The sequence below is a fragment of the Symphalangus syndactylus genome, chromosome 21 (assembly GCF_028878055.3).
Source record: "Symphalangus syndactylus isolate Jambi chromosome 21, NHGRI_mSymSyn1-v2.1_pri, whole genome shotgun sequence".
Classification (NCBI taxonomy): domain Eukaryota; kingdom Metazoa; phylum Chordata; class Mammalia; order Primates; family Hylobatidae; genus Symphalangus; species Symphalangus syndactylus.
Window position 1 is genome coordinate 59,472,218 of NC_072443.2, and position 22,995 is coordinate 59,495,212.

The window sequence follows — 22,995 nt, forward strand, 5'->3', positions numbered from 1 at the left end:
GTGGGATACATTTTGAAGATAAAAATACTAAACAATAACATAAACAAAAGCCCTAGAAAGAAATCTCAAGTTGTGTGTAGCAGGTTTATTGTCAGTGGTAATATTGCTATTAAAACTGTTACACCATTGATTGTGTATTATAGGATAAAGCAGATGAATATAATTATTACTAATATTATTCAGAACCAGGATTTTTATGGTAAGAAAAAAATGTACAAATACAAAATAAGTGAAGGTAATGAAAACCTTATTGTATGAATAAGAAACATCAGTATGAACTCATGAAAAAAAAATTCTAGTTCTATCCACTGAAAGGATCTAGAAGGTCTTTATGACTCTTCTGTAGCAATGAGCACACCTAATACCTAGATCTTGGTGTCTCAATATGAGACACCATATTTGTTTCCTACAAAAAGCAAACAGAGCCCGCTGGAGAAATGTTTGATTCAAGATCTGGATCAAAGAAAGTAAAAAGTAGTTGGGGATTTTTTTTGGTCCAGAAAACAAGGAAGTGCTCATTGGAGGTCACATTAAAAGGACACAAGAAAGTATGCTCCATGGCTGAATTTGGGACAATTTAAGTATTCTAAAAAATATTGATGGTAATGGGTAATCACAATTCAGTTAAAAATTACAAAAACAAGTTCGTATAAATGTTAATAAAGGTGAGGGTGGGGGACAGGAAGACAGCTCCTCTTTACAAAAGAATGCCTGCTGATACACGGAGAAGAAATGACATAATTAGAAAATCACCATTTTGCAACCCCAGTGGAACAATTACTTTGGGCAAAAATCGTCACTGGATGCTAAAACCATTGGGTGAAACATGTTGGGCACTACATGCACATGGTCATCTCAAAGTATCATCTTGACACTTTGAGTACCATTTCACAGATCATACTTTATTACAAAGTGGGGGAAAATACCTTTATAATGTAGAGATCTGGAGGCCAACACCTTGACCCAGTGATCAAGGTTGGCATCACCAGCAGCAGGACAGCCTGACGTACGTGCCTTCTAATGGGATGCATTAAGGTGTCCATAACATCACCCATGTAGTGTTCTTGCCAAAAATATTTAATTGGAGTCTAATCATGAGAAAACAGACAAATCCAGAGTGTGAGGCATTCTACAAGACAACTGGCCAGGGCTCTTCAGAAAGAGCCGATATTGTAAAAAACAAACTAGCAAACAAAAATATCGGAGTGTATTTTACATTTAAAGGACCCAAGAAAAATAACCACCAAATGAATTGTGTGAATGTTGATTAGATCTTGGCTTTTGAAAAAAAGTCTGTAAAAGACACCATGAGACAACTGGGGATGTCTGAATGTGGGTTGTATATGAGATGTTCTTTTTGAATGGTTAATTTTCTTAGGTGTAATGATGTTGTGGTTACGTAGGAGAATATCCTTATTCTTAGGAGAAGTGTGTTGAAGTAGTTAGCAGTGGTGTGTTTTGATGTCTACAAAATAATCTCAAATAGTGGAGCAACAATAAATATAAATACAGAAAGAACGAGAAATCAAATGTGGCAAGATGAGTGTAAGCGAAGTGTGATGGGCATTCATTATTTTATTTTTACAACTTTTCTATAGATTTAAACATTTTCAAATAAGTTGCAGGGAGAACTTTAAACTTGCTGAAATAGGGGGCCTCATATGTGGGGGAGACTTCTCCCATCTGCCTTTCCTGTGGTTCAGGCTGGACCAGGTCATCTCTTCTGCCATCTGCACGTTCTCTGACTCCTTCCCAAGCTGAAACATCATCTCGTCTCTTGTTTCCACTCAGGTGAAGACCCCCTTGTGGACGATCAAAATGAACGAGATATCAATTCAGTCGCTGGTGTTTTAAAACTGTATTTCCGAGGACTGGAAAACCCACTCTTTCCTAAGGAAAGGTTTCAAGATTTTATATCTACTATTAGTAAGTATTTCCCAGGTGAAATGATCAGTTCTTTGACAAATCATTGTTGGAGTTGAGCTACAGGCTTATTGCTGTGCTAGGCATAGAGGAGGAATATTATGAAAGGCGAAGTGTGACGTGCATCCTCGTAGAATTGAAAGAGGAAATAACAAGATGGTTTATAATGAAAGGGCTAATGGGCATGTCACACCCCCTGGGTAGAGAAGGAGCTCAGAGGAGAACCAGAGGAAGACTTGATTTCGCAGATCAGAGCCAAGAGAGAGTGCTGGGAGCAGAGTGTTCCAGGAGGAATGAGCACGGGGGATCCTGGGAAGGGCTAGGGACATAGACCCAGTGGGACCAGCCAAGAGGGTGTCCCAGCCTGTGCATGGTGCAAGAGGTTGGAAGGGGAAAATGGAGCAAAAGGGTGAAGACCTTGAATGCCTTGCAGACATTCCAGAGCTTTTCCCCTTGGGTGATGGGGAGACGTGGAAGGTCTAGAGGTCAGGTCAGCAGCATGACCAACAAGGGAAATGCTGAAAGTAAGTTGTCTGGGGATTTTCTCTGACATTGCTAGTTAGTTGTGAGAAACTATTATGTTTCTGTGGATAAAATCAGGAGGAACCCAGTCTAGGGGGCTGATGTCATGGCACCTTGACTCTGAGATACCCAAATCCAAGATAACCTTTTGGAAATTTTTTTAAAAAATAAGCTTTCAACTTTAGAATATTGGAATTTTAGTCGTTTAGAATAAACTTTTAAATTTGATTCACAGAAAAGTTGCCCCATACCCAGTTTCATTTGGGATGTTTCTCACAGTACTCTGAGAGATATTTGCAGCCAGGAAAGTGTCCCAGGAGATGGCAAGAGAAGAGGGAGATTTGAGCTCTCTTTTATTGTGTGTGTAAAAGACCTTTCTGTTCCTCTCTTCTCTCCACACTATTCCCTGCTTATCTTTCCAGACCTCCATACTACAAGCTGTATTCTAGACTGCAGAGGTCTGACCCTGTCTGAGCCCTGTATCAGTTACTCAGCCAGTGTTTCCAGAACCCCAAAAATCCTGTTCCTGTACAGGACGCTGAGCAAATTTCAGCTCTAGAATGACCTGGAAACAGGGGTCAGAGATGAGATCCCAAGCATCTGCCAGACTTTGGCTGATAGCTACCTTGAGAAGTGGTGATTTATTTGATGTTCATTTCCTGAGCAACTACTATGTGTCAGGCCTGTGCTGCAGCTGGTGTTTGTAAAGAGTTTAATAAAACATGGTCCCTGCCTGTGTCTGTCAGGACTCATAGGTGACAGAAACCCAGCTTAAACCTGCTTACTTCATAAAAGGGAAGGCACTGTTCGGGAACCTGGACAACTTAGGTCCAGCTGGACTCAGACCTTCACACGGCATCAGCAGATATATGCCCCCTCTGTCTCTATGCCAGCTTCACTGTTAGGTGGGATCCTCCTCTCAGGGGCCTCCACTGTGCTCCAGGCTTCCCTCTACCCAGGTCCAAGAGGGCACCTCCCTGTGGGTTTCTCACAACCAAAGTCCCAAGAGTTGACTCTGATTGGTTCTTGATTAGGCCACACCTCCATCCCCTCCCTGTAGCTAGGGAGATGGATGCTCTGATTGGCCAGGCCAGGATCACCTATGATCCCCAGAATCAAGAATAGAGCTGGCTCCCCCATCCACGTGGGTTGATATAGGAGATGTGGCAAGCGAACGTTTGTTGCTTTGCTCTCTGAGGATGAAAGGCATGCTCAAAGGCCCCTTTATGTTACAGAACTGGAGAACCCAGCCGAGAGGGTGCACCAGATCCAACAAATCCTCGTCACCCTACCCCGCGTGGTCATTGTGGTCATGAGATACCTCTTCGCTTTCCTCAACCAGTGAGTGTCTGGCCAAGGGGCCCCTTTTTGACTCGGGCCTGGCCTCTTTTGGGAGGGGGTGTCTTGAGGCTTTTGCAGATGCTGTTTTTAAAGGAGAACATGGAACCCTCCTGGATTTGTATAGAGTCCCTCAAAAGAAAAAAAACACAGTGGGAGGACTTGCCTTTCCCAGATGATTTGTGGGTAACTCCTCTCTCCTAGCCTCTCCCAGTATAGCGACGAGAACATGATGGATCCCTACAACCTGGCCATCTGCTTTGGGCCTACCCTCATGCACATTCCTGATGGGCAGGACCCTGTGTCCTGCCAGGCACACATCAATGAAGTGATCAAAACCATCATCATCCATCATGAAGCCATCTTCCCCAGCCCCCGGGAGCTAGAGGGACCTGTGTATGAAAAATGCATGGCTGGAGGGGAAGAATATTGGTAAGATGCCATTCCTCTTAATATTATTATTATTATTATCATCATCATTGTTATTGCCATTGAACAGGAACAATAAGAAACCCTTCAGTTTTCTTACTGCTTGATAGTCGGTACTTTCATATACATTTTCTCATCTGAGCTTCACAGCAGCTTCACATGAGAGATAGGTACATCAGTTAGGATTCTCTTGGTTATAAGGGACAGACATACAACTCAAATTGCCTTTAGCCAAATGGGGCTTCATTGATTTACTTAAGTAAAAAGTCTGGGGATATCTTCAGGTATAGCTTGATCCAGGGGCTCAACTATTACCACAAGGACTTGGTCCTGCAGTCTCCATTCCTTGGCCCTGCTTGATTCTGTGTTGGCTTCATTCCTGGACAGCTATTTCCTTGGTGGTTGCAAGAAAGCAACCAGCAACTCAAGATCTATAACTCACTCTCTTATCATCTTCAATAGAAAAAGACCCTTTCCTTCCCAAATGTTCCAACACAAGCTCAAGAATTGTGTTTCATTGCTGAGGTTTGGGCCTGGTGAAGTAATCACCTTGGTAAGGAGATGCAATGCTTTAACTGGCCATGTGAGTCACAAGCCCATCTCAGGAAGCAGGGGAGTGAATAGTCCTCACTTCAACTTTATGAACTGAGTGTGACACTTCCTACCCTTGTCTCCTCTCACCTAGGAGTTCTCTTTTCCAGACAAAGTGAGCTCAGTTTCTTGGCGTGTCCAACATCATGTCAACAATCACTAGTTTGGGACCTCTGTGTGCCTGGTATACCTGGTACTACACTAGGTCTTAGGAGAAATATTTTAGAACCTTTTCAAAGTCAGGGCTTTAAAAGCTTCCCCAGGCTAAGACCTTAAAATGTGAAGACAGGAAAAAAATGTTTAAATGTGGTGAAGACAGGAAATTCAGGACACTAAATGACAGAGACCAAAGCGTTTCTACTATTTCTTTATTTCCAATTCAGGAGAGCACACAGCTATATATTTAGGTATTACCCACACTGCCTTCAGCCAGGTGCCTACAGGGCAGTTTGTTTTTTGATTGTCAAAGCATTCCTGGACTTTTGAATTGCCTTATTACTGTGAGCATATTTGGGCAGCTGCTTCAAAGAAGGAAGGTGTTCCAGCCTTTGTGTTTCCTTCCCACATGCCTCCCTGCATAGAAATACTGGGTCATAGTGGTGTCTAATCACAGCTCTTAATCTCGTTTGAGGCACTAGGGAGCAAGTCCATCCCTGTTCTGTAACAGAAACATTAAACAGCTGGCAAGCATAATTTCTGGACAAAGAGAATTTTCACACAGTTTTTGCAACCATTACCAGTTCTCTTTTCTTGCTACAATGTATGTAATTAGTGTTCTGGGAAGGGACCCACAGATCTTCATGTACTTATCAAAGAACAATGTACAATAACCACACTTTTCTTAATCCTATTTGTTTCCCACGAGACTGTAAAACTATTAATTACATGGTAATTTTGGAGCTTCCAAAACCAAAAGGGAGACTTGGCTGAGGGTCTCAGCACAGTAGACAACATTAATTCATTCAACAAATCTTACCAAGCATCTGTTGTGGGCTGGATTCTGTGCTGGGAGTCAGAGATGTAACAAAACAGGATTGACCCCTGGTGCAGGAGCTCTGATGGAATAGGAAACAAATGGCTCCAGAAGTGGGGCTTCCTGAGCCAATCTAGGGAAATCAGGAAGGGCTTCCTGGGGGAAGTACAGACTGAGCTGAGACTGCAGAATGAACAGGAGCCAACCCAGTGAGGAGTGGGAAGACCTGGAGCATTCAGTAGAATGAAAAGTAGTTCAGTGTGGCCAGAGCATAGCATGTGTGACAGGGGAATGGTGAAAGGATGAGGCTCCACAGGTTGGATAGAGCCAGCTATGAAAAATCTTGGAAGCCATTGAGTTTGGTCCTGATTCAGGTGGCAGTGGAGAATTTTTCATAATAAAATGCATATTCCTTTAAATGGCATTGCAAATGTCAACTCCTTTGAGAAGCCTTCTCTGTCCACTCTTTATAGGTCCCCTCTGCTGTTCTTGTCTCTGCCCATTTATTTCCTGTATAACACTACATAACATAACTTACAACTGTCTTATTTAATGGCCTATTTACTTCGTTTTTTTTCTTGACCCTCTCCTTACAATGTAAGCAACATGAGGCCAGGAACCTTGTCCACCTTAATCTATCATTGCATCCCTCCTGCCAGCACACTGCCTGGCATATTAGGACTCACTCAATGGCCAGCACACTGCCTGGCATATTAGGACTCACTCAATGGCTCTATAAAAAAAAAAACAAAACTGGCTGATTATGTGAATTAACCCTTGCCTCAAGAAGCTTATAATCTAGTGAGGGGGTAGTACCTGGTGAAATTATACCAGCACAGTAACAACTAAATCTGATGGACTGGATTACTCAGCCACCATGCCCATCATGGTTGCCAGTCTACTCTCACTGCCTGCATCAGTCGGGGCTTTTGCATGCAGAAAGACAGGGCAGCCCTTGTTAGCTTCATCTTACCTCCTGGGATATGTCACCTCAGCTATAAGACAAGAGAGTCAGGCCAGATGAAATAACTCATGGTACTTCAAAGGGTTGTTTTTGTTCTGGCCTGTGGTCCTTAACGATTATAAATGCTGGGGTTTTACTACTGCCCTCTGGATCTTACAGAACATGTAAGCATTGACAGTCTTCACCAAGAAGACAGCTCAGCAAATTCCAGGGCTAGGAGGGCACTGGGGGAGATATTTGGGAAGCTTCTCAAGGAGGAGGCTGGGAGTAGTTTTCTGATTAGGAAGATCCCTGGAGTGGTCACATGGAAAAGATAGGATGGTATAGGCCTGCATCTGAGCTGCGGGAGGGCCCAGAGGCCAACTGGACTGGCATGAGAGGCTGAAGATGCTGTGAGGGTAGATAACCGCCCCCCGCCCCCCCCAGTGAGTCCCCTTCCTGTGTTTCCTTGCAGTGACAGCCCACACAGTGAGCCAGGGACCATCGATGAAGTTGACCATGACAATGGCACTGAGCCTCATACCAGCGATGAAGGTGAGTGAGGGGGATCCTGGGGACAAGGGATTCTTCATTCTCACACTGACTTATGTCAGCCCAACCACAGGGCTGGCCCACGTAGACCTCTTCAGCTTTCCAAGTCAGCCATCTGTCCTTCAGAATAGATGAAGACCCAGAAAAACCTTCATGGCATGCCCCAAGTCCTGGCATGGGCCTGACACAGAGCAGATCCTCATAGGCTCATACTGTGTTCACCACACCCCACACCTAGCCCACTTCATTCCTTAATGTGTCCTGCCTGGCCCAGGTACAAATCCTAAGTGACATGAGTTCCCTAAGTAGAAAGCAAGCTCTGTTCCTCCATCCTTCCCCAGTGAGGGTCTGCCCTGTGCCAAGCCTGTGCTGGGACTTGGGCACAGGGATGAACAAGATGTCAGTCCTCAAGGAACTCCCAGTCTGTCACCAGATCTTGACAGGTTGGAAGTAGCTTCTCATGGTGCAAAGCGATAATGCCAGATTACAGGTTTGTCTGGTGCATTGGGCACCCTGGAGATGAAATCAAAGGGTGATGATCCTGGGAAGTGTGTGGTGAGAGAGAGAGAGAGAAAGGCCAGTCAAGACCTTTCTCCAGATTCCTCCACCTCTTGCAGACAAGGAGAGGAGAGTCGGACTAGTCTCTAGGGAAACTGGACTGCATAGACAAGCAATCGGAACCATATGCCAACTTATCCATCAGGCAGAGTAGGCATAGTGCCAAGGGCCCATAGTACTTGTAGAGGTCCACTAAAATGTTTTAATTTGTTTTAAAATAAGAAAAAAAATGAACACAATATCCAGGCTGGATTATATTTGTCTTTATATTAATGCAGTTGTAAAATATAATTTTTAACTTTTTTTTTTGAATGGAGGAAGGGACCCATGCAGGCAAAAGTGTCTAGGACCCTTGAAAGTTAGAACACAGCCCGGGATGCACCCAGCACCTGGGATAGTTTTCCTTTTTAAACATCATGGCTTAGCAGTTCTCTTACTTGTCCTTTGTGTTTCTCTTGTGGGACCGGGTCATGTTGGCCACCACATTTGTCAGGAGAGCAGGGCAGGCATTCAGGTGACAGTTCTGGGAACTGGTAAAAGAGACAAGACATAGATGGGTTTTCACATTCTAGTAGGACTATTTCAGTTGCTAATGACAGAACCCCCAACTCAAATCAACTTAAGCTTAAAAGGGAGTAAGTTCCTATACCTGAAAAGTCCCAGGGTTGGCACGGCTTCAGGCACAGCTGGATCCAGGAGCAAGGGTGATTTTTGTCAGCACTTTGTCTCTGTCTTCTTGTTCTGCTTCCCTCTGTGCTGGTTTCATTCTCATGTAGGATCTTCCTGTGCAGTGGTCTCTGGCAATTCCAGGCTTTCACCATCACCTTACCCAAAGTCTCAATGGAAAAGGGCTTCCTTTCTATAATGGTTCCAAGAGAGGTCCTGGGGTGGAGTCTCATTGGACTGCCTTGAGTCATGCACCCAGGCATGGTCCAGTCCCCATGTCCTGAGAGGGAGCTAATGGGTCAGACCCGGGTCACAGGTACAGAAAAGCAAATCCAGATATCACGTTCAGCTTGATCAGACTCCTGAGAGGCTAAAGTCATCCTGAACTGAGGAATGTGTCCTGCAGAGGCTTTGTTTGGAGATGTGAAGGCTGCCACCTTCTGCTTATTCCTGGTGATTTGCTTTTCTCTTTCTTCCTTTTTATCTTCTGCCGACCACCTCCAGTTCTCCCCCTCCCTCTATCCCTTTTAACAGCCCCCACCCCGTCCTCTCCATCTGTTGCTCTTCTTATTTCTGGATCTCTTTCTGTCTGTCTCTTTATCTCTCCCTCTAGCTTGCTCTGTCTCTCCCTCTCTCCTACTCCTGACATTTCCTCTCCTTTGTCTTGACCAAAGCACCTGCCTTCCTGGGGCTGAGGTCCCTGTCAGTCCCTTTGCTGGTTTTTCCACAGCTCCTCGGGCTGATGGGCAGAAGGCTGCTCTGGACACCAGGACTGAAGATGAGGAGGGACAGAGAGAATAGGGCTTGCTGGGTCAGCGAAGAAGCAGCCATGGTACTCACCCAGCGGTGCTTCATCCCCATAAGAACCACCCCCTAGAAAGTGCTACCTCCCCCTTCCTAGGTTAAAGATTCACAGTGGCCCCCAGAATGCATGAGTCAGAGCTTTGGGTCCCTGTCCCAGATGATCCTTCTTCTTTTTGTTCTTTGTAAGGCTGCTGGTTTCTGGGAATGACAAAGGCAGGGAAAATCATCCTGGAAGGGAAGCAGCCACAGGCTGGGAGAGCCAGTTTCATGTTCCCTGAAGGCTCTCAAAGTATCCTGTGTGTATTAGTGGGGGGTATTGAATCAGGGGCACTCTTTGGTGGAAAATAAATTGCATTTTCTAAATGTTACATTCATGCCATCCCTGGCCAAACAGTGGCAGAATAGTGAGCTGCAGAGACAGTTAAGGGGTCACCGTGCTCAGAAAAAAGAGACCTGGAATTGAAGCCCAGAGGGAGTCCTTATGGTCATGTAATCTGAGGCAAGCCACATCACCTCTGGCTTATATTTCCTTATCTATAAAATGGGAATGACAGCACCAAGCAAATTATGGCACGGGTTAAAATGAGGTGACATATGTGAAGGAGCCTAGCACAGTGCCTGGGACAGGGAGGTGGATAAGAAACATCAGTGGACTCTGTATCAAACAGACATCCTTCCTAATCCTGATAGAGAAACTGAGTCCTGGAGAATTTTCTTGACCCAACTGGCATTGGCAATTATTGGTAATTGGCAGCCAAAACCTCCTGATTTGTTTACCTGTTTCCTCTTAAACATTTCATTTAGGGGATCATCAACGTCTATCTTCTTTTCTCTTGACAGCACCCGGTATGAATGGAACCCAGCAGGCCTCAAAGGTCAAATCAGGCAGAGAACCATGAGTCCAGGTCTTTGTCATACATGAATCAGCCAATGAATGCCAAATTGGAGGAACAATTTAGTTGTTTGTGTATCTGTTGCCTTTCTTGTCTCAAAGATTCTGTACCAGCTGGGTGTGGTGGCTCACACCTGTAACCCCAACACTTTGGGAAGCTGAGGTGGGCAGATCACTTGAGCCCAGGAATTCGAGACCAGCCTTGGCAACATGGTGAAACTCCGTATCTACAAAAAAAACCAAAATACAAAAATTAGCCAGGCATCGTGGCATATGCCTGTGGTCCCAGCAACTCAGGAGGCTGAAGTGGGAGAATTACTTAAGCCCAGGGAGGCTGAGGCTGCAGTGAGCCATGATTGTGCCACTGCACTCCAGCCTGGGTGACAGAACAAGGCCCTGTCTCAAAAAAAAAAAAAAAAAAAAAAAAAAGATTCTATACCTAACTGATGCCTAGTCTCCTGTCTTGAGTCTGATAAGTCTGGAAATTCCATAGTGCTTGCTCTTTGGTCTCCAAGATTTATATAAAGAAACCATGGTTAGGCCAAGGATCCTTGACTAAATGAAAAAATGAAGGCAGCCTGTCACTAACAACCTTATTAATTGGAAGCTAAATGAGAAACAAGATTATGAGATTATAAAACCACTAAAATCAGTGACAGGGGCATGTTCATATGGGTGATATGTCCATTTTCAATTATTATTGTGCCACCATTCTCTTACTGATATTTTCCTGAAATTTTTGAGGTTACCTTTGTCTCCTCCCCGTGTTGTTCCGTTTACAATTTCATATAAATGGTGTTGTACAGAATACAGTTGTTTGGCTCTGTCCTCTTTCACTCTGCATAATATTCTGAGATTAATCCATGTCCTGTGTGTTAAGGTGAGGTTTTTGATGGTATTAAAATGACATTAGTCCATTTATGCACAAACACCCCAGTTCTGGAATCATAGCCACCTCTTTTCTTTTCTTTTCTTTTCTTTTCTTTTTTTTGAGACAGAGTCTCGCTCTGTCACCAGGCTGTAGTAAAGTGGTGCAATCTCGGCTCACTGCAGCCTCCGACTCCCTGGTTCAAGCGATTCTCCTGCCTCAGCCTCCTGAGTAGCTGGGATTAGAGGCACGTGCCACCACGCCCAGCTAATTTTTGTATTTTTTAGTAGAGACGGGGTTTCACCATGTTGGCCAGGCTGGTCTCAATCTCCTGACCTCGTGATATGCTTGCCTCAGCCTCCCAAAGTGCTGGGATTACAGGCATGAGCCACCACACCTGGCTCACTCCTTTTCATAAGAAATTAAGAACAATAGAAAAAAAGAACAGCGTCCAATTTCTATATGTTCCTAATCCCTAGTAATAAACATGGTAAACTGGCTTTCGGCATTTGGCTCAGGCCTTATACCTAAGAAGGACCCTGCCTTCTTTTTAAAACCACTTTATTGAGTTATAGATCACACACCACACAATTTACCCTTTTAAAGTATACAGCTGAGTGATTTTTTTGTATATTCACAGATAGGTGCAACCATCACCATGGTCAATTTGAGAACATTTTCATCATCTTGAAAAGAAGCCCTGTACGCTTTAGCTATCACTCCTTACACCCTCCCCTCCCTAACCCCCACATTTCTCCCAGCCCTAGTCAGTGCAACTGTAAATCTACCCACTGTCTCTATGGATTTGTCTATTCTGGACATTTTATATAAATGGAATTATATAATATGTGGCCTTTCTCTTAGCACACAGTTTTCTAGGTTCAACCATGCTGTAGCGTGAATCAGTACTTAATTTTTGATGGCTGAATAATACTTCACCCCATGAAAATGCTACTTTGTTTATCCATTTGTCAATTGATGGACATTTGGGTTGTTTCTACTTTTCAGCTATTATGAATAATACTGCTGTAAACGTGTGTGCAAGTTTTTGTATAGGCAGAAGTTTTCATTTCTCTTGAGTATATACCCAAGAGTGGAATTGCTAGGTCATATGCTAACTCTATGTCAGTCATTTTAGGAACTGCCAGCCTGTTTTCCAAAATGACCACACCATTTTGCAATATCATCAGCAGTGTATGAGGATTCCAATTTATCCATATCCTTGCCAGCACTTGTTATTATCTGACTTTTTGATTCTTGTCATCCTAGTGGATGTGAAGTGGTATCTTACTGAGGTTTGGATTTGAATTTCTCTGATGACTGATAATGTTCATCATCTTTTCATGTGCTTTTTGGTCACTTGCATATTTTTCTTCAGATCCTTTGCCCATTTTTACATTTGGTTATTTGCCTTTTTATTATTGAGTTGTAACAGCTCTTTATATATTCTAGATCTAAGTCCCTTATCAGATACACAATTTCCAAATATTTTCTCCCATTCTATGGCTTGCCTTTTTATTGGTGATACCCTTTGAAGCATGAAAGTATTTCATTTTGATTGAGTTCCATTCATATATTTTTTCTTTTGTTGCACATGCATTTGGTGTTATATCTAAGAGGCCTTTGCCAAATCCAAGTTCATGAAGATGTATTCATGTATTTTCTTTTAAGAGTTTTAGAGTTTAGAGTTTTAGAGTTTAGATCTTTGATCTATTTTGAGTTAATTTTGGTATAAGGTAATGGTCAAACTTTATTCTTTTGTATGTGGCTCTCCAGTTGTCCCAGCACTATTAGTTGAAAAAAATTATTCTTTTCCACATTGAATGGTCTTAGCACCCTTATGAAAAAAGTCCTTTGACTATAGGTGTATGGATTTATTTTTGGACTTGCAATGCTATTCCACTGACCTATATGTCTATCTCTGTGTCGGTACCATACTGTCTTCATTACTGTTGCTTTGTAGTAAGCTTTGAAGTTGGGATGTTTAAGTCCTCCAACCTTGTCCTTCGTTTTCAAGATAGTTTTGGCTATTCTGGGTTTCTTGTGATTACATATGAATTTTAGAATCAGCTTGTCAGTTTCCACAAAGAAGTTAGCCAGGATTCTGATAGGGATTGCATTAAATCTGTAGGTCAGTTGGGAATATCACCCTCTTAGTAGTGTTAAGTCTTCTGATCCATAAACACAGGATATTTTGCCAATTATTTAGATCTTTAATTTTTTTCAACAATGATTTGTAGTTGCCAGAGTGGCAACTACAGAGTGCCTTTTATCCTTTTATCTTGAAAGGATATTAGATTTTGTCAGTGCTTTATTCCTCTGTATTTTATTTTTTATGCTGATGTAAGTGAAATTGTTTTCTTAATTTCTCTTTTGAATTGTTCATTATGATTGTATGGAAATATGATTGATTTTAATATATTGTTCTTGTATCCTGCAATCTTGCTGAACTTATTCATCCAGTCAAATATTTTTAGTGATTTCCTTATGTTTTTTTATATATAAGATTATATTGTCTATGAATAGATATATTTTTACTTCTTTTCCAGTTTGGATACCTTTTATTTCTTTTTCTTGGCCAGTTGGCCCAGCTAGACTCTCCAGTACCACACTGAAGTGATGAGAGTGGACATCCTTGGCTAACTCCTGATCTTATGGGGAAAGCATCCAGTATTTCACCATTAAGTATGATGTTAACTGTGGGTTTTTCATAGATGCCATTTGTCAGGTTGAGGAAGTTCCCTTCTATTCCTAATTTGTTGAGTGTTTTATCTTGAAAGGATATTAGATTTTGTCAGTGCTTTTTCTTCATCTATTAAGATGATTGTATGATTTTTGTTTTTTTATTTTACTGATAAGATGCATTATATTAATTAATTATTTTTAGATGTTAAAACAATCTGGCAGTCTTGGGATAAATTCCACTTGTGTATGGAGCATAGTTCTTTTTATGCTACTGCATTTGGCTTGCTAGTGATTTTTTCTTTTCTTTTTTTTTTTTTTTTTTTTGAGATGGAATCTCACTCTGTCATCTAGGCTGTAGTGCAGTGGCACAATCTTGGCTCACTGCAACCTCTGCCTTCTGGGTTCAAGTGATTCTCCTGCCTCAGCCTCCAAAGTAACTGGGATTACAGGTGCCTGATACCACACGAGGCTAATTTTTTGTATTTTCGGTAGAGACAGGATTTTGCCATATTGCAGGCTGATCTCAAACTCCTGACCTCAAGTTATCTGCCCAGCTCTGCCTCCCAAAGTGCTGCGATTACAGGCATGAGCCACCGTGCCTGGCCGGGTTTGCTAGCATTTTGTAGAAGATATTTGCATCCATATTCGTAAGAAATACTGGTCTGTAGTTTTCTTGTGATATCTTTGTCTGCTTTTGGTATCAGGGTAATACTTGCCTGGTGAAATTAGTTGAGCAGTGTTCCCTTCTCTTCTAGTTTTTGGAAGACTTTATAAGGAATTATTGTTAATTCTTTTTTAAATGTTTGGTAGAATCCATCTGGGCCTGGGATTTATTTGTGGATAGTTTTTTGATGATTGATTCAATCTCTTGTTATAAGTATATTCATATTTTTTATTTCTTCTTAAGTCAGTTTCAATAGTTTGTTTCTTTCTAGGAATTTATTAATTTCATCTAAGATATCCAACTTGTTGGCATATAATTATTCATAGTACTTCTTTATGATCCCTTTTCTCCTATAAAATAATGGTAGTAACGTCCCCTCTTTCATATCTGATTCCAATAATTTGAGTCCTTTCTCTTGTTTTCTTGGTTTATTTAGCTAATGGCTTGCCAATTTCATTGATCTTTTCAAAGAACCAGCTTTTGGTTTTATGATTTTCTCTATTGTTTTTCTATTCTCTATTTTATTAATTTCTGCTTTAATCTTTATTATTTCCTTCCTTCTGCTAGCCTTAGGTTTAGTTTGCACTTTTTTTTTCCAGTGTCTTAAGGTGGAAGTTTAGGTTATTGATTTGAGGTTTGGTTTTTGTTCCCCTAATATAGGCATTTACAGCCATACATTTCCTTCTAAGCACTGCTTTAGCTGCATCCCATAAGTTTTGATATGTTGTATCTTCATTTTCATTCATCTCAAAGATTTCTCTTTTGATTTTTTTCTTCAACCATTAATTATTTAGCAGTATGCTGTATAATTTTTGCCTATTTGTCAGTTTCCCAGTTTTTTTCCTGCTATTGATTCCTACTTTAGAAGACACTTCTTCTATAGAAGAAATCGATAATTTTATATTACTGTGGTAGAAGACCACATTTTGTATTATTTGTATCATTTTGAATTATTGAGGTTTGTTTTATGGACTAGCATAGGGCATACCCAAGAGAATGTTCCATGTGCAGTTAAAAAGAATGTATAGTCTCTTGCTGAGTGGTGTGTTCTATAGATGCCTGTTAGGTCTAGTTGGTTTATAGTGTTGTTTGAGTCTTCTATTTCCTCTTTGATCTTCTGTCTAGTTGTTCTTTCCGTTATTGAGAATGGGGTATTGAAGTCCCTAACAATTATTTTTGAATTTTCTATTTCTTTCTTTGTTTTTATCCATTTTTGCTTCATGTATTTTGCCGCTCTTTTATTAGGTACATTTTGTTTATAATTGTTTATATCTTGATAGATCAAAATTTTTGTCATTATGAAATGCTGCTGTTTATCTCTAGCAATATTTTTAGTTTTAAAGTCTATTTTATCTATATTAGTATAGTCATTCTAGCTTTCCTGTGGTTCCAGTTTGCATAATATATTTTTCCATCCTTTCACTTTCACTCTAATTGTATCTTTGAATCTAAAGTGTGTCTTTTAAATTATGTTATTTTATCCAGTCTGATAATCTCTGCATTTTAATGGGATTGTTTAATCCATTCACATTTAATATTATCACATATAATTGGATTTATGTCTGCCATTTTACTTTTTGTTTTCTATGTGTCTCATATCTTTTTTGTTCCTCTATTCCTTCTTTACCGATTTCTTTTGCATATTTTCTAATATAGCATTTAGTGAATATTTTCTAATATAGCATTTAAACTTCTTTAACGATGTTTTCACTATATTTTTGAGTTATTTTTATAAGTTTTATTTAATTTTTGATGGACAGATAATTGGACATATTTATTGGATGCAATATGATATTGCAATACACGCGTACATTGTGTAATGATTAAATTCAGGTAGGCAGTATATTCATCATGTTATAAATATATTGTTTCTTTGTGGTGTGAACATTCAAAATCTCCTCTATTCCAGCTATTATGAAACATACAATACATTATTGTTAACTATAGTCAGCCTACTGTAAAATAGAACACCAGAACTTATTTATCCTATCTAACTCTAACATTGTACCTGTTGAGCAATCACTCCCCATATCCCCTCCCCTTCCTTCCTAGCCTCTGACAACCAGTATTCTGCTCTTACTATTTTTGAGTTATTTTTTAGTAGTTTCTCTAAGGTTTACCATATACATCTTATTTGAATGAGCTTCTATTTATACTAGCTTAATTTCAGTGACATATGGAAATATTACTCTGTGGGATGACAGTGGTGTTGGTAGGATTCTCCTTCCCTGAGATGACAGTGGTTTTGGTAGAAGTCTCTTTCCCTGATCCTTTCCAGCTATTAATCTCTACTAATTGCTGGATGATTGCTATTCTTTCAACAGTGCCCTTGGTCCTAGATTGCCCTACAAATTAATGCAGTCAAATTCTGTCCCCATTATAGGGGTAGTTTCTGAAGTCAGTGTTTGATATTTGTTCCGATCCCAGGAGTACTTCTCCTGGCTGTCTTATTCCCTGGTTCTTGTCTGCTAACTATCTGGCTTATAGTCTAGCTTCTATATTCATTAAATTCATGAACCATCACTGGATTGACCTTCAACACAACCTCCACTGTTCTTGAGAGTCCCCTTTGACTTGAACTTTTCCAAGCTCTGTTGCAACTGAAGTTAATTCCTTTGGAATAAGATTAGGAGCTGTCTGTTTTATGGGATGCTTCTCCTGCATGGGAAAATCTCTGAGCCAAGACTCTGAGACTGGGGATAGAGACAATGGCATTTTCCGAGTGATGTCCCCACTGAGTGCTTTGTGGAGGGGCAGCCAGAGATCCTCTTAACTTACCTCTCCTGCCATGCAACCACCACCTCACAAGCTGGGGCAAGGTTGATAGGACCCCCACATTTTCAGTGGTGCCATACCCAAAGTACAGCCACCATTCCATGAGTAGGGGTTGTGTGGAAGAATGAAGCCTTGGTCTCTCCACTCCACTCACCTGGGACTTAGCCTCAGCAACAGATAGTGGGAGCAGGATGAGAATCACTGAGCTCCTGCTCCTTCCAGGAAGAAAGCCCTGTGACTACAAGGTGGTAAAGGGAGAGGAAGCCCTATGTTCTTGACTGCACTCATCTGGATTGGAGCCTCCATCTCCCCAAGCTTGGAGCAGGAGTAAAGGGAGGGAGCAGTCTTGGTTCAAATAACAGATATTTTTACCTTTCTCACTGAATTTTTATAGATTTTCTTGAATAGATGTTTCTTCATTTGCTTTTTGCCCTTAGGACCATTTCCAGGGGCTTGAAATATTTTTTTTCTTTTTCTTTTTATATTTTTTCTTGAGTTTCCCTGGGGAGCTCTTCATGCTGTCATCCCAGAAGTCGGTCTCACTCCTTTCCTTTTAAATTAAGTCTAAATCTCAATATCAGCTGGTGCCACCACCGAATGCAAAGAAAGAACCCAAGGTCACGAGTGAGAAGGGGAGAAAAGAGGGACCCTGTAAACAGGCCCTGGCTTCTGTCATTACTCTCATCACAGGGAGGATGAGGGAGAAGAGAAGGCACACCCACATTCTCAGCCTTTGATACAGTGACTTGGCCTCTAGTAAACTGGTTGCATGAGATTAGTGTTCTCACTTCTGGGGATGAAGTAGGGGGTGGGGTGGGCAGAGGGACATGAAGTAGTATTGAGAGGAATGGAGCCATCCCCTCTTTCATGCAGGCAGGACTCATGACCTATAACAGAGTTCTCAGGAATGGCATGGCTAGAGGGAGGAATTTGATAGGTAGAGAAGGATAAATGTCCAACCTTCAGATTCTGAAATAAAAGCACAGCTTCAACATGTCTTTTCATCTCCGGAAAAGCCCATGTCTAGCCCATGCTAGTTCAGAGGCTGGACCAGTGTAGCAGCCTCTGAACCACTGCTGCCTCCAGCCTCTCCCCTCCAATCCTTCCACTGCTCTGCTTTGCCACTGGAGTGATTTTCCTAAAATGTGACTCCAGCCAGGCCCCTACTGAGACAGTCTCAACCTCTCCTCTAGCTCAGGGGCTGGGCTGTTTATCTCTTCCCTCACCATGGAGCCCACAGGGTTTTTACCTGGTACAATTAGCCTCTCAATGCACAGGAGTTGAATTGCATCAAACATAGAGCATTGTATATCTATATAGTCACATTCACACTGTACGGATGCAAAAACCTTGTGGCAGGAATAAGCTTAGCACAATTCAAAAACATCTAGAAGCCTCTATTAATGATGTCTGGGGCCTGAGCTCAGATGTTAGCTCATCACTGTATCTACTGGTGTGACCCAACCCTAGGCCCATCATTCAACCCAGCTTCAGTTTCCTCATCTATGAAATGAGGGTAGTGCCTCAAATGTTGTTTTGGGATTAAATGTGATAATGTAAGTAGAACACCTGGTACCAGTAAAAGCTTAATTTGTTCATGCAAGCAATAAATATGTAGTGAGTGCCTGTTTGTCCCAGGGTCTGTTCTAGGAGTCAGAATATAGTAGGAAAGAAAAGAAAATCTCTGTCCTAATGGTACCCACACTTTAGTAGGAAAGATGGATAGTAAAGTTTCAAAATTATATGTGTGTATACACATATGTTTATGTGTATATATGTGTATATATACATATATATACACACACACACACACCACAAACACATAAATACACACATCATACACATACACATAAATTTCAGGTTGTGATAAGTGCCATGAAGAGAAATAAAGCAAGAGAAGGTGTTAGAAAGTGATTTGGAAGTTGGGGCTCTTGTAGCTGGGAGTGGCTGGGAAAGGCCTTGATAAGGTAATGACATTTGAGTACAGACCTGAATGAAATTAGCAAATGGCACATGGCATTAATACATATTTGTTGAGTGTGGATGAATGCAAAGATCTGGGAGAAAGGCATCCCAGGGAGAAGCAATAGGAAGTACAAAGGCCCTGTAATGGGAAGACACTTGTCATGTTTTAAAAGCATCAAGAAGGCTCTGTAGCTGGGGGTGGCGGCTCACGCCTGTAATCCCAGCACTTTGGGAGGCCAAGGCAGGAGGATCGCTCGAGTCCAGAAGTTTGAGACCAGCCTGGGCAACATAGTGAGACCCCCGTTGCTACAAAAACTTAAAAAATTAGCTGGGCATGGCGGCATGTGCCTGTGGTCCCAGCTACTCAGGAGGCTGAGGTGGAAGAATCGCTTGATCTCAGGAGGTTCAGGCTGCAGTGAGTCGTGATTGTACCACTGCACTCCAGCCTGGGTGACAGAGTGAGACCCTGTCTCAAAAAAAGAAAAAAAAAACCCTCTATGAATATTTATGCTGAAATGTTTAGAGATAAAGTATACTGATGTTTATAACTTAATTTAAAAATCATTAAAAAGTAAGATGGATAGATAGAGGGGTGGATAGATATATGATAAATCTAGCATTGTAAAATGTGCATAGCGGAATTTAGTTGTGTTCCATGCATGTTCACTGTGAAATTCTTTCAATTTTACTTTGTGTTTAAAAAATGTCATACTAGGATGTTGGAGGAAAAACATCAAGAAGGTTAGTGAGGCAAGAGCAGATTGAGCTAGTGAAGGAGAGAGAGAGACAGAGAAGATGAGGTCTCAGAGGGCTCTGCGATCGAGATCCTGGAAGGCCTTATGAGCAGTGGGAAGACACTGGGGTTTTGTTCCAGGATCCATGGGAAGCCTTCTGAGGATTTTGAACAGGGGAGTTTCATGATCTGATTGTATGATTGTAAAGGACCCTGTAGGCTGCTGTGGGGAGAAGTGGCTCTACCTAAGCAAGTGTGGAAGTGAAGAGGGTGGCATGGGAGGTGGTGAGCCATGGTCAGATCCAGGGGACACTCTGAAGGAGTCGCTAATGGATGAGGTGTGCAGAGCCATGCCAGGGCATTGGCCTGGGTGAGCAGGTAGCAGCAGTTCTGTTTCCTGAGATGGGGAAGATGAGGGAATGAAGTAAGTTTGGGTAACAGAGTGTGGGAGAGTGATGAGGGGGAGGAACATATTCTGTTTCAGGCACGAGAAGCCCAAATAACAGACTTAGTAATCAATGGGAGCTGTTATTACTGTTTCCACCACACACACTTATGTAACGACGTCTGCAAACACATGTGCGTTCTGTGAGCTGGAGGTTCAGCCCTGTTCCTCCTGTTTTCTTTCCCTCACATTTTTTGCTCCCCCTGCTGCCCCACTCTTTCAACTTCAGGCTGCTGTCCAGTGACTGCTGGAGGCTCTGGTGATGGTAAAGGCAGAAACGAGGAACTGGAGGCAGCCCCTCTATGCCCCTTTGCATATCAGAAAACTTCTGCTTAGGTCAGCGCCTTTCTTAGTTTGGGGAATCTGGGTCAGAGGAGGTCCCTGGGCGAACCCAAGAGCACGCAGCTGTCTGGGCTCAGCTCCTGCCCTTGCAAACCCTCCGGCCTTTCTGACTCTTGTAACGAGGCAGGCAGATGGGCTAGCAGGCAGTTCCAGCACACGGCTGGATGGGAGATTCAAAGATGCTGCAGAGAGAAGGACCAAGATCTCTGTCTGTTTTACTGAGAATGTGACTCTGAGTCAAGATCTGTTAATTTGACCCATTTAGTGGTGCTGTCATTTCCCCACCTCCTTCCCTCCTTCCTTCTCTCCCATCATCCAGGTTAGAATAGCATTTAAAGACATTTGTCAGGTAGCCAGCTGGGGACGCTGACTTGACAGTTTGAGGCCTGCTCCCTGCAGAAGGCTGCCTCAGTCACTAAGAGCTAAATACATCCCAAAGCCACTGCATCTCATGGGGACACAAGCACGGTCTTCTTGAGCCAATTGCTTCCAGAGGGGAGCCCTGGTGCATGTGTGTGGTAGGGAGTGATGGGGAGTGAACAAAGGAGTTTCCTCCTCCTGCTCTTTGATTTTCCATGCCATCCGTGGCCCTTAGAAGTGCACCAGCCTCTGGTAACAACATGTGTGTAACTCTTAGAGAGTACTATGTGCCAGACATTGTTGCAAGCACTTCATGTATATTAACTCACTTAATCCTGTAAGATAGGTTCTATTTATTACCATTTCCATTTAACAGATGAGGAAACTGAGGTATAGGAAGAAAAACTAAGTATCCCAAGGTCACACAACTAAAAAGTGATAAAGCCAAATGTTCTGAGCTTAATTATGTGATGGATAGATGGATGAATAGATCGATGAAGACAAGATTGTCCACAGTGAATGAAGCAGATAGAGAGCCCCAAGAAAGCTCAGCATGGGGAAGCTATCTGCAGGCTAGAGAGAGAGCAGGGGTTGCTTTTGTTACTCTTTTGTTCTATTAAAATAAAAAAAAGTAAGAATTATAATGTTAAACCTCTTTGTGCTTACTTTAAAATACTAAAACATTAATACCTATACAAAATCAGTTTTCCACCGCATATGGACACTTCTTAGGGTAGAAACTGTAAAACAGGTGGAATAAACTGTAGGCACAATCCCCTGCTCCCCAAAAAGTCTCTTCCCCAAATATCACTAGTTGTATGGTCCTTAAACCATGCAGTTTAAACCACTTAAACTCTCTGCAGTTTAACATCTCTTCTCTGGACCCATCCCATAGGCCAAATCCATTAATAATTATAATCACAATCATGACAGCTGCTGTCAACCGAATACCTGATGAATATCGGTACTAAGCTATGGACTTTTGTACAAGAACTTTTGTTTGTTTGTTTTGAGACAGGGTCTTGCTCTGTCACCCAAGCTGGAGTACAGTGGCATGATCATGGCTCACTGCAGCCTCAACCTCCCAGGCTCAAGTGATCTTCCTGCCTCGGGCCCTAGAGTAGCTGGCACCACAGGCACATGCTACCATGCCCAGCTAATTAAAAAAAAAATTTTTTTTTTGGAAATGCGGTCTCACTATATTGCCCAGGCTGGTCTAAAACTCCTGGACTCAAGCGATCCTCCTGCCTCAGCCTCCCGAAGTGTTGGGCTTATAGGCATAAACTACCATGCCCAGCCTCTCTTCCTCTTATAAAGACACCAGCCCTAGGATTATGACCCCACCATTATGACCTCATTTAACTTTAATCACCTCATTTACATTAATTAAAGCCTCTATCTTAAATACAGTCACATTGGGGGTGAGGGCTTCAACATATAGATTTGAGGGAGACACAATTCAGTCCTTAACAATGAGCTTTGAAGAGTCTGGGTACCCTTAAAATCCTGTATCGGATTTTGCAGATTAGAGTCTGCATACATGATGTGGCCTCTCAAAAGATTAAAAATTCCTAAAAGTATTATAAATGACAAAGAGGAAAAGGGCGCATAGAAAAATAGAAATATTAATAGAACTTGTGTTAAGGGGTAGAAGAAAAAGAAAATTCTACAATATTGTCTTAATGAGCATTAAAAAGTAGAGAACAAGAAGGGCAGTGGAAAAGGAGCATGTATCAGCTCCCTCTTTACATTTTGAGGGTTTGATGGTTTGCCTGAGGTTGCAGGGTGGAGAGTGGATCTGAGTCTAGGACCCCAGGGTCCTGAGCCCCAGCCCACCAGGCATTCTGTCCATGTTCTCACCAGCTGTATGGTCTGTCCTTTCCCAGAGAAGCCAGGGCCATCTGAGTGAGGCTCCTGAGCTGCTGCTCTGCTGACCTCAGAGACGCTTTTTCCCTTGATTTCCTTTC

General features: G+C 42.1%; 1 protein-coding gene across 5 annotated transcripts in view; it reads left to right on the forward strand.

Moving 5' to 3' along the window:
- Nucleotides 1-22,995, forward strand: part of SRGAP3 (SLIT-ROBO Rho GTPase activating protein 3) — a 270,693-nt gene that overhangs the window by 233,822 nt on the left and 13,876 nt on the right. For 4 of the 5 annotated variants that reach the window (XM_063630456.1, XM_055259348.2, XM_063630458.1 and 1 more), the window contains 4 exons: nucleotides 1,792-1,926; nucleotides 3,681-3,786; nucleotides 3,988-4,215; nucleotides 7,195-7,274. In XM_063630456.1, the coding sequence (XP_063486526.1) occupies nucleotides 1,792-1,926; nucleotides 3,681-3,786; nucleotides 3,988-4,215; nucleotides 7,195-7,274 (549 nt within the window). Of the gene's footprint in view, nucleotides 1-1,791; nucleotides 1,927-3,680; nucleotides 3,787-3,987; nucleotides 4,216-7,194; nucleotides 7,275-10,139; nucleotides 22,976-22,995 lie in introns of those variants that run through there. The other variant, XM_063630459.1, reaches the window with a different exon arrangement.